The sequence below is a fragment of the Natator depressus genome, chromosome 8 (genome assembly GCF_965152275.1).
Source record: "Natator depressus isolate rNatDep1 chromosome 8, rNatDep2.hap1, whole genome shotgun sequence".
Taxonomy (NCBI): Eukaryota; Metazoa; Chordata; order Testudines; family Cheloniidae; genus Natator; species Natator depressus.
Genome location: NC_134241.1, coordinates 77377716 through 77390022, shown reverse-complemented (window position 1 = coordinate 77390022; position 12307 = coordinate 77377716). Strand labels below are relative to the sequence as shown.

Here is a 12307-nt window from a genome sequence, read left to right as displayed (position 1 = left end):
ACTACATTCAATCAAAAGGCAATCTAATTAGGGACTTATTAACAGGAGTGATTCTGAAGCACCCTTTAGACATAATTCCATGGTGTGGAAAGTGAGGGAAACATTTTTTAAAAAATATCACATGTACCTCAGTTTACATGTGTGATATTATCCTGTCTGAGTGCAAGGAGTTAAATCAAAGGAAGCAGGGGAATGAAATGGGAAGCAAAACAATGGCAAAGTTAAGATACAGTCCAGAAAATACTATAGGCCCTTCAGGAAACAATAGGGAAGCTATTAATTGGAGAATCCCTCCAGCCTGGCTCCAACTATGAGGGCAAATGTATTCTTCCCAGACCTGAGCCTAGGGAAGAGGACGGATTGAGTGGGCTGTCAGCTGCCCAGGAAGAAGAATGACAGGCACACAGAGAGACAAACTGCAGCAAGCAGGCTGTCATCCCAGCTTAGAGATGGGGGTAACTGGCTGAGAGGAACTCTCCAACAGTTAATGAGAAAAAAGATTTAAAGCTTAGGTAAGGGGAAAATAGGTGTAGCGGCCTTTTTGTTTTTATCCACTGCTGTGTGCTATGTGCCTTTGGGTGAGTAAATAATGCTTTGATTTGAATATGCTGTTTCTGAGTCACTATAATCAGCTACTGCCACAGGCTCCTGGAGGAAAAGGGTTTCCAAATGCCAAACAGGGCCTCTTGTGTTAACATGGCTGGAAAACATGGGGGCTGTAGCCCAGAGATGCAGTCTTCCTGGACTGCAGGAAGCCAGGCCTGATACTGGAGAGGTGCACTCAAGAGGAGAAAGCAGAGCTCACTGTATAACCAGGAAACATGGTTTTAAAACAATTTAAGTCAAACAGAACTACTGCAACATACAGCTCTCAAAATAACTTGTAAAAAAATCTAGAAAGAGCATTTAAGCTTACTGCTTCACCAGTTTTTCCAAGGTTTCCTTGATCTCCTGGTTCTCCCTGTTAATGCAGAAAACAGATTATATAGTGGATTATAAATTTTGCTTCTTGCAGGAGGGTGTTTTACACTTCTCCATTTTCCCAAATTCCCTTTTTGTGTTTCATTTTCTATATAAAACCTAAGCAGTAAAATTATACAAATTAAACAAAAACAATGGTTTTGCCTGTATGATCAGGTATTCTTTGGTTCTCTTTTTAATCCCCCTCTTACATTCATATCTTCCTTTTGTCAAATGGAAATTAAATATAAATACACTATATAATTCTCTTTATTAGTTCATAACCACTTCTAAAAGCAAATGTTATTTGTAACTAGTCTGTTAACTTATTTATATCAATTTGACAATACACCATATGGGGCAATTATCTGCATAAAGTATAATAATACTCAGATATTTAACTCTTCGATTTCTTTTCCAAATTCGCACTGTTCCACATTTATGATGGTTTTGCGAGACACCCTACTCTATACAACAGTTGGAAAAAAATTCTAAAAAACACTCAGGTTACTCTTCCAAAATGCTACATTAGAAAGAGATAGGAGTATTAGAAAAGAAATTCTGTTCTCACTTATTACACTGTAAGTCTTGCAAATCCATAGAACTCCATGGAGTCATGGTGGATTTACACTGATGTATTTTACAGTAGAACTTTACAAGAGAATGTCACTGTATTAATTATCTTGCTAACACTACATAAGTGGCAGTATCAGCCCTGTTGTCCCATCAAATACTGATTTGAGGAGCACTTGCTGTTATGGTGGCTCAGCTGTGAGGCATTGGGCTTCCCTGCAGCTAGAGCATCGGTGTGCAAGTAGCTGCAGCATCAGTGCCATGGAAGTCCTTTAAATGCAAAGTGACTGAGCTTACACCAGCCTTCCCTTGCACATACTCCAATCCTCTCCTTTCTTCCTGCCTCCACACCCCTATGTCCCCAACATTCATACTAACCCTCCTCAAATTGCCACTTATCTTCCCCTCTGAGCCATATGGAGGGACAGCAGGTGCCATCCATGTCCCCCAATCCTGTTGGGAGTATTCTTTGTTCTCCCAACTGAGGAGCCTGCAAGTAAGCAGATTCACTGGCTAGATGTAGGTCAATGAGTGGCCTCCTCTCAGGTGCTCCTCGTGGCCACAGGGCCACTCTGCAAGTCATCCCACACCTCAGTTTTCCTCTTGAATTCACAGTAAGTCCAATACAAGCATGTCCTCAAGTCCATCACAGTTTGTTAACCAAAACACAGTGCAAACATCCCAAGTCACACAACATAGTTCACATCATCCCTGTTCATGTAAACTTAAAAACCCAGCTCCTTTCTCACCATCCCAGTGTCTTCCAATAGACCCAGACTCTTTATCAGTTGTTCTCTGTCCCACCACCAGGACTGCCACCTGAGCCCTTCCTTCTGGGGCACAATCCTCCTCTTCCCAGTGGCAACTCCCACAGCCTCTCCGCTGAAAGCCTCATCCGATTCCTCTGGGACCCAGCTCCCCAGCAAGGAGATGCCAGCACCAGCAGGTAAGGCCCTCTGCTGCTCCCCTCCCTTCAGCCCTCTGGATCCAGCAAGCATCTCCATCTGCTGCTCCTTTCCTCTCCAATCCTGGCTTGGGGAAACCTGCCAGCAAAGCCCTTGCTGCTCTTCTGCTTTCAGTCCTCTCCTAGGAATTATTCTTCCTCACTGAACCAGTCTTCTCTAACCCCCTTAACTCACTCTCAGGCCTCTTATGTTTCCCAGATGGTGCCTTGCCCTCTTAATTGGCCCAAATAGGGAGCAGCTGTACTGGAACAGGAGCGTTGAGCCCAATTTCCTTTAGTCGTATTGGAAACCCTGTTACAATGTATCTCTCTCGCACAAGCACATACGTATGTCTGAGGGCATTCTAACCAGGGTGCTTGAACAATTTTTATAGTAGGGGGAGCTGTTGATGGAAACCATGTATTTGGTGTTTGTTATTACTAACTACTCCAAGGGAGGGTGTGTGGCAGCACCCCCAGTTCCAGCACCACTGACTCGAACTATATTCCATTTTCATATATAAAACCCAGCAGTATTACCTTCAAGCCTTCTGATCCAGGTTCACCTGCATACCCTTTCCGACCTGGCCTTCCCTAAAATAATAAATAAAATTAAAGATTTCTAATATTTGACTTTTACAAAAAATATATCTCCATTTCCTAATTTCTCTATTTATCAAAGGGTCTCTCTCAAAGAGATTTCATTAACTGTATTAAATGTTTAAATATAATATACTGTCTACTAACTTTATTGTACCGTGCATTTTACAGCCACTTTTCTGAAAATATGCTATTGAATATAAAAGAAAATATAGTACAATCAACAAAACCTGTATCAACTTTTACAACAGCCAATGGTTTATTAGAGAAAATTCATCAAAACCCAAGGATGTAACATACACTTCAATTTCAGTTATAAGAGACCATTAAGGTGGCAAAGAACAGAAAGGAGCTAATTCACTGCTGTCATAACACCACTGAAGCAGGGGGAGTAATACTGCCAGAGAATTTAATGACAGGTGTTCCAACTCCCTTTTCTCTATCAGACAGAATCAGCTCAAATTTCTTCTCTCCTTTGCTCAGAAGGAGTATTGTAAATTTCAGCTCCTGAGTTGTTTTACCTTTGGTTCGATGATTATACTTGTTGACAAATCCTGCTGCTATGATAACTACTTAATTGTAGCATATTGTTAGCTGAGGAGAAGTATGGTACCATTAATCAGACTGAGAGACCACAGATGAGGAGGCCTTTAGAAGCCTTTTACTGTGACCCGCTCAAGCTGCTGCAACTCGCACAAAACAAAAAGGCACAGAAAGACAAAAAGGGGATTCTTCTTCTGAATTTTCACTTGGCTATTTGTAAAACTTTACTTGTGCCAAGGGCAGTCTTATTTTTACTGTGCCATTTATTTTTTTCAAATATGTTTTATTTCCTCCTCAGAATAACTTGCAGCCTAGAAATCTTAGCCCAGCACAGTCACATAACTGCAGTGACACGTTAGTCTCTCTAAGTGATGGCAGCTTTATTTACCACACTTCTGTTGAATGTCCCCAAATTTCAATTAAGACTGCTTATCCAAATGTAAAGGTTTTCAGAACAACTGTATTTTAAAAGGACCGTCTTGTTTTTCTAGAAATACACCATGATACTGCAAAAGTACAGTACGTCACTGCAAGTTATGGAGATAACATGGCATATGCTGAGGATTATATCATTATCACACTTGGGACTGCAAAATGCCGAACACAATTACCCATGCCATTTGCAGTTAGCAGCTGCAAGTAAAATACATCGTGGAGCTCCTTGGTGCACAGTGAAAGCATGGCTGCTGCACAAGCGTGTACAGGGTGGGTACTCTGTAGACCAATGTGTGTGTGCAGGAGGTAGATACTGAAGTCTTCCTCCTGGCTGACTCCTTTGGGGTGGCTAGTCTCATCCTGTCCCTGTGCTCAGGGGAGCACAAACACTATAACTGTGCCCAGTACCTAATGGATGCAAACTATGTCTGAGAAGCTTGCAGTCCAAACACTCAAAACAAATATATACTGGGAGAATGGTGATGCTATACATCAGGGGTGGGCAAACTTTTCAGCCTGAGGGCCACATTGGGGTTGCAAAACTGTATGGAGGGCCGGGTAGGGAAGGCTGCGCCTCCCCAAACAGCCTGGCCCTGCCCCCATCTGCCCCCTTCCACTTCCCACGCCCTGACTGCCCCACTCAGAACTCCCAACCCACCCAACCCCCCTGCTCCTTTTCCCCTGACTGCCCCCTCCTGGGACCCCCTGCCCCATACCACCCCACCCGGGACCCCACCCTCATCCAACCCCCCCTTCTCCTTGTCCCCTGACTGCCCTGACCCCTATTCACACCCCCACCCCCTGACACGGCCCCCCCAGGACTCCAACGCCTATCCAACACCCCCCCCCCCGTTCCTTGTCCCGACTGCCCCCCCCCGAACCTCAGCCCCATCCAACCACCCCTGCTCCCTGTCCCCTGACTGGCCTGACCCCTACCTACACCCCCTGACAGGTCCCCCAGACCTCCCACACCGATCCAACTGCCCCCTGCTCCCTGTCGCCTGACTGCCCCCCAAGACCCCTCCGGCCGTGGCCCCCTTACCATGCTGCTCAGAGCAGCATGTCTGGCAGCTGCGCCGCCTGGCTGGAGCCAGACACGCTGCTATGCTGCCCTGCAGGAGCGTGCTGCTCCGCTGCCCAGAGCGCTGCCCATGCGGCAGTGTAGCTGCGGGGCGGGGGGACAGCAGGGGAGGGGCCGGGGGCTAGCCCCCCCAGCCAGGAGCTCAAGGGCCAGACAGGACGGTCCCGCGGGCCGGATGTGGCCCGTGGGCTGTAGTTTGCCCACCTCTGCTTTACATAATGGACTCCTCTTAAAGGCTGATTGACAATACCACTGTAGGTGAAAAGCCTTAAAAGGGAAACTACAAGTATTGTACAGATACTTGAAGTTCTCCTTAGCAGGAATTTTCAGTCTTTTGAGCATAACAGCTGCAACAGACGGAATGATTGTGATTATAGGATCAATAGTCTGCACTGGGACCTTCACTTACAGTATACCCATCAAAATCAGGGCAAAGTGCAATCAAAGCAATGGGCACTAAGCTACCTACTTATTTCTCAGGGCAAGGGCACAATCTAGGTCTTGGGTTCTGTTACCTTGATTTCTCTGTGACTGTATCTATCCCTCAGTGCCAATGTCTGGGCATGTTCCCTGACTCTCTGAGCAGTCTCTGTATGTTTTGAGATTATATATTCTTACTAAGTTCCCATGATACACACTTTAATCCCATTTTTTTCTGGCAGCCACAATAACCCTAAAAGCATTCCATTTTGTTACACAAGTTTCAACAAGTCCGGACAGACAAGTGCTTTGGTAATATTCTTTAGTTGTTATAAATGGGTTAAATACAACCCAGGGTAGCAGTGCTGCCAGAGAGGAGGCAGTTACTGAAGTCAACCCATTTGAAACAATCTTTGGCTGGCACCTTCCATTTGCTGAAGTTGCAGTTCCAGTTTATGATCAGCAGGCCCAGTGCCATCTTAACATGAGGAGACAAGTGCAGGTGCAGAAGAGACCATACGGGAGCATCAAATGAGTTATTTGAGGGCATGATTCCAAGTCAGAAGTACTGAAACTGTATCTCATTCTGACTTTACAAACTCTGCGTTAAGGGCTATGCTGTCACTACCCTGCTCAGTGTTGGTTCAACCTTTCCACATTGGATCCAGTTACGTGGGAGTAGAATGGAGAGAGGTATGGTAATAAAGCCTAGGGCTTTGCGAAGAGTGTCGGCAGAACCGGAGAAAGCATGGTTTGCAGGAAAGTCACATTTCTATACATGGGTCAATGATGCGAGGGCTATAAGTGATGGGTTTCTACAGACTATTGCATGCACAGGGGCTGTGAAACTATTCTATTGGAAACAGACCTGTGTTATTTACACCCACTAGCTCACAATATATAATAGTTTTACTTGGAATTCCCACGAGAAAAATCTAACCTTCTAAAATGTAATGATATACCACTAAATATTTATCATTCATTTCTACAGATTGTGAAGCAGTTTCTGCAACCCTTCTATTGTGCAGCACTTACTCCTCATTAAAGTAAATGGGACTAGTTCTATAAGTGTTACGCAACCTAAGTAAGGGTTGAAGAATCTGGCTTTATAGGATAATTGGTGTCATGTGATAAATTAATTAAGGGGCACTTAAAGTTAGGATTTATATGGCTCAGCTACAGGAGTTGGCTAGCATGGCAAATTTGCAATAAACTAAGAACAATTTACAGTCTATATTCTAATTGCAAAGAATAACCCTGAAATCCATGCCTATTGTTTCGAGTTGCTCAATAAATCTGAATATGTAAAACTTAAATTGGAGGAAAACATTCTTTTGAGTGATTGATTTAATAGTTCACTTGCTCTTGGAAACTGCAGTTATGAGGTTAATAGTCTACCTGATGTTTTACTTTCTGGACTTTGTTGTGCCAACTTGTATTACACTGTCGCCTCTTCATATTAGCAAGCAAGTTTTCATACACAGAATCTCACTTACAATTTCTTCAGGGGAAAAATGGTTGGAGCTTGCTCTGAATCATCTCACTGGATGAATCGGTATTCAAGTATCCACACCACATACACACATTTCACAAAGTAACAGAATTTAGCAGGTTCCCGTGTAATTATTCCCCCCCCCCCCATATTTCCTTTTCAATCATTGTTAATTGCCAAGATATTTTGGGTCCAGTTCAGATTAAACATGTACAACTGTGTGTAAGTCTCTTGGTCAAATTTCCCAACAACATAAATGGCAGTACAGGTCACACATCAGATGAAAATTGATCATAAAATGGGTGAAAGTGGACGTAAGTGGGAAAGTAATGTAAAACTGAACACAGATTTGACAAGAAAACATAAGACGTAAGATAAAGTAAGGGTGGCCTCTCCTAATCCTACATCATTCTTGGAAAAGGAACTTTAATGAAGTAAAAAAACCTAAGGAAAATGTTTTTTTTCTTAATGAATGAATGGAATGTGCCAAGCCCCCCTTCAGGGAAGAGAAATCAAGTGCACCCCTTTCACCCTCAAAATGGCCTATCCATTTTAATTTCTACATTCTACATGTTGCCCTCCTAACCCTGGCTAGTCCTTCACATGACCATAGCCCACAGAAGGACATGGACCACACTTTGGGATATACTGCTATAACAGAATGATTTTAAATGCTCAGGGAACTTTGCTGGGACATTCTACACCTTCCTAGGAGGAACTGGTTGACAGGCTAATATATCATTTCACAGATTATTTGTGGCTTTTTCTCTTCATCTGTCTCTCACATTGGTAATCAGGGAATATCCAGCAATATACTGTTTAAATTCATTCTAATGTTCTGAAAGATTCAAATCAGTGACTAAATGGCAAGTTAATCCATTTTCCCCTCCAATAATAATAAGGTACAAAACCCCTAACCAGCTGATTGACTGACCTACAGTGACATAGTGATATTAATGTCTGGATAAACTTTATGACTGTTTGTTAACTGTGATTAAATTGAATATGCAGAGGCATCTCTTGCATGTGGCATCTATTGTATTTTCATAAGCAAAATAAGCTAAAATGAAAATCAGAATACGCTACTCTACATAGAGTATAAGAACACATAAAAGAACAATCCAGGCATTTGTCACTGAGCTAGTATGAGAGGGAAGGTTTTGGTAAGCGGTGAGCCTGGCAGCTGGATTTTACTTGGAGTTGGCAGTTCAAAAACCTCTCTTTATAATTAGCCAAAGGGAAACACCTGGAACTTTAGATTTGGATCTGGAAGTTGAATCCTGGAGTTCAGCAAGGAGAGATCCTGTGTTTTGGTTCTACCTGTTTAAGATATATGGGAATTCCAATCCAGACCTAAATTTGGGATCTGCAATCTGGGTTCAGGTTCATCTCATTCGTTCAATAGCTGGTAGTGGAATTTGTTTGGGGCACTTGTCATTGTGAAGATTTGGTCGCAAGTTGATCTTGTAGATTTGTAGAGGGGATCTTTGCACATGCCTAAGACTGGCCATGACACTAATGTCTTTCACCTGTAGATAATAGGGGCATATTAGATATAAAAAATAGATGAGATATTGAAGAAGGACAGAAAAAAATTCTGAGTTTGGCCATTGACATCAATGGGAGGAGGATCATAACTGTAATCCCTTTGTTTCTTTAGTATGGTAAATTCTCTAATAACATTAGCTTTCATAATGTGTTTTGAAAACTCTGTTCATGAAACTTGGAACCAAACACTGTGAAAAGCAAGACATGTAAATAGCTTGTTGATTTGGATCTGAACAAGCATCCAGGCTTGTTCAACCATATTTGGGGTACATTTGATCGAGGCCCATCCTCACTCCCATGTAACCATCCAATCTCCCCCAACCCATTTTATGAGAAGAGGTGCAGAGACAAGGGTAGGCAGGAGTGGGGGAAGTGTGAGGAAGGAAAAGGGATCCGGGGTAGGAATAGGAAGAAGTAAGCTGGCAAGAGGTCCTGAGACAGCCTCAGGCAGAGGAAACAGAAGTATCCAGGCCACAGTAGCTGGGTCCCTGAAGCAAGGGGGAAAAACTGGCAGTTGAAACACACAGAGAGAATCCTGACCTCCTACCCACCCCAAAATCCCTGATTCTCTTGCTCTTTTGTCTCGGCAAGGAATGTGGGCTAGTGATCTGCTCCAAAATATCTGAGGTGAGCCATGGGGTTGAAATCTTCAGTGTTCATGAAGCATATATTGTCCATGCATTCTTCACTCAAAATTGTTTGTCATCATAGAGAAATTAGTGCAGGGGTGGCCAACTTGTGGCTCCAGAGCCACATGCAGCTCTTCAGAAGTTAATATATGGCTCCTTGTATAGTCACTGACTCTGGGGCTGGAGCTACAGGTGCCAATTTTCCAATGTGCCGGGTGGTGCTCACTGCTCAACCCCTGGCTCTGCCACAGGCCCTGCCCCCTCCACCCCTTCCCGCCCCCTTCCCTGAGCCTGCCATGCCCTCACTCCTCCCCCTTCTCCCCCAGAGTCTCCTGCACACCATGAAACAGCTGATCGGGAGGCGCAGGGAGGGAGGGGGAGGAGCCGACTGGCGAGGCTGTTGGTGGGTGGGAGACGCTGGGAGCGGATGGTGGGAGCTGCTGGGGGGTCTATTGACATATTACTGTGGCTCTCTGGCAATGTACATAGGTAAATTCTGGCTCCTTCTCAGGCTCAGGTTGGCCACTCCTGAATTAGTGAATCATTAGTAGGGTTACATGTTTGTCACGGTGAGGAAAATGTCACAGGTAATGTGACTTTTCTGTTTGTCTGTGACTTTTCAAATTTGAATGAGGGGACTCGTACTAGCACTCTGGCCTGTTGGCCATACCTGAGTGTTGCCGTTACCCCACATACCAGGTTGCAATGCCTAGAGTGGGGAGCCAGGCCCAGCCCCTCCAGACAGCAGCTGCCACTGTGGGGTGAGTGTGGGACACACTCTATCTCCAGCCATGCCTCCACCCTGCTGGGGCCTCCCCTCCTCACAAGGCTGGGATTAGGGTTGCGGTGCAGGGGTGGAGGATGCTGCTGGAGGTAGCCTGTGCCCTCTCAGTGGCAAGAGGAGGAGGAGGACGACTCTGTCCTATGATTTTAGAGAGGTATAGGTCGATTCCATTTGTTACAACTTTTTTTTTTAAATAAAAAATCATGGCTCAGTCACTTTATGTTTAGTACAAATAATCACTTTTCTGGAAAAATGGTGCGTAAATTCCTTTACACACCACTTTCCTCTAAATTCATGCCTTTAACTAAATTAACCGTGACTGCTCTGTGGTTTTTGATAAAAGCTGTTGTGACAAATCTGCAGCTCTAGTCATAAGAGCTTCTGATTTTTCAATTTTCTATCAGAAAAATTAAAACAAAATACTTCATTCCGGGTCAAGTTGGCCTGAATCAAAAAATTTCCGTTTCTTGAACCAAATCGAAATATTTCCTTTTGGGTCAGTTCGACATTACTCTGTGGCTGACAGAGCTTTAGGGTTGCCAATTTTGGTTGGATGTATTCCTGGAGGTTTCATCATCTTGGAGACTCCAGGTTAATCTTGGAGGGTTGGCAACCCCACAGAGCTTCTGCAGTGCCTCATACTCCCATGGCTGGAATGCATCTCCTATGATGCATTGCAGTCTCTCCTTTGTCTGAAATGCCACAGTGCATCATGGAAGCTGTAGTCAGTTCCGAGAGCTCACTCCATAAGAGAGAATGTGAGTATGAAGTATGCAAACTACAATTCTCATGAAGCACTGCAGCAGCTCAGGCAGATGCAATTCAATATCAAACCATGCCTCAACAAAACATTTCAACATTTACTAAACAAAATTTTTCCCAAATTTTTGTTCTGTGAATTTTTTTTGATATTTTGAATTTTCAGCCCAATTCAGGATGAAAATAAATGTTGAAATATCTGAATGTCCAAGGTTGACTGGTATTCTAATTTCTGACCAGCTCAATAAATAGGCAAGAAAGGCAAAGGACGGGAGAAGGGAAGTAGTATTATACCCATTTTACAGATAAGCAACTGAGGCACAGAGAGATTAAGATCACACTGGAAATCTATGGCACAACCAGAAAATGAAAGCAGATCACTTGAGACTCAGTCCAGTGGCTTAACTACAAGACCATCCTTCCTTTCCATTGAGACCTGTGCTTTGAGTTGATTTGTTTAATTTGCTTTAGACAAAGTTCTGCTACGTTACCCTGCACTCTATTGTAAATTATTATCCAGCACTTATATTTTCAAGTTTAATTATTTCTTGTGTAAATGAGTTTAGAGCCTAATGGATTTTAACAGCTAAAAAATAAATAAGAGACTCAAAGTGTGATTGTATAAAGTCTATAAAAAGACTGTAAAACTGGCATTGTGCAGTTCCATCTTTATTGCTGTCAGTGACTCCATATCAAATGTGATTAGTTTACAATTAAAAGATGATTTCTGTAATAGCCAGCCCTACAAATGCACACTGAGATCTGAGAACTGAGTTGTGTTCTTTTCTTCTCATGCATCATTTCCAGTAATAAAGGTTCTGTAAGCCAAATTAAACCTTCAGATACACCTGTGAAACGCCATTGTCTACACTAGGGTTGGACAGATGCAAGTGCCTAGAATTTAGTAAACAATTCTGATAATGAGGGACATAATCCAGCTCTCTTTATCAGCTGTGTTGACTCTGTGGGGCTAATAGGAGTAATACAACCAATAAAAACTTTTTTGACACTAAAGTGAACAGATCTGACTCAGAATACACACAGGAAGGAGATCCATTTTTACACAGTCATTTTTCAGAGTAGACTCATCCTTTAAACTGTACTTTTTGTTAACTATAGTAATTTGTGTTTGTAGTAGTAATGTTACTCATACTTACTCTTGGTCCAACTCCTCCAATAAGTCCAGCTGGTCCTTCTTCTCCCTGAAAAAACAATCAGGACTTGGAATAACTTTTTTGATACTGTATTTAGTTTTAAAACCTGAAAAGAACTATATTCACTTATATTAAAATCTTAAATTTGCATAGTGAATGGACATAGCTAGACATCTTTACTGTTAGGATCTAGGTTTGCACTATACAGGAAAGGGTCTAAAACTGACCTCATCTCAGCCTACAAAACCATCAAACACAATCTGCTTAAGAAAAGCCCACAAACAGAGCTGCTCAAACATTTTCACAATTTTTGACCAGCTGTACTGAGAAGATAATGGGGTTTCACAGATGTATCTGAGGGTCTAATTTGGCATAGATATGCATTT

General features: G+C 43.0%; 1 protein-coding gene across 1 annotated transcript in view; it reads right to left on the bottom strand.

Moving 5' to 3' along the window:
* COL24A1 (collagen type XXIV alpha 1 chain) overlaps positions 1–12307 on the bottom strand; it is a 242407-nt gene that overhangs the window by 105735 nt on the left and 124365 nt on the right. Inside the window, exons 22-24 of the mRNA XM_074961390.1 lie at positions 11925–11969; positions 3017–3070; positions 917–961 (exon numbers count right to left, since the gene is read on the bottom strand). Of these exons, the coding sequence (XP_074817491.1) occupies positions 917–961; positions 3017–3070; positions 11925–11969 (144 nt within the window). The remainder of the gene's footprint in view (positions 1–916; positions 962–3016; positions 3071–11924; positions 11970–12307) is intronic.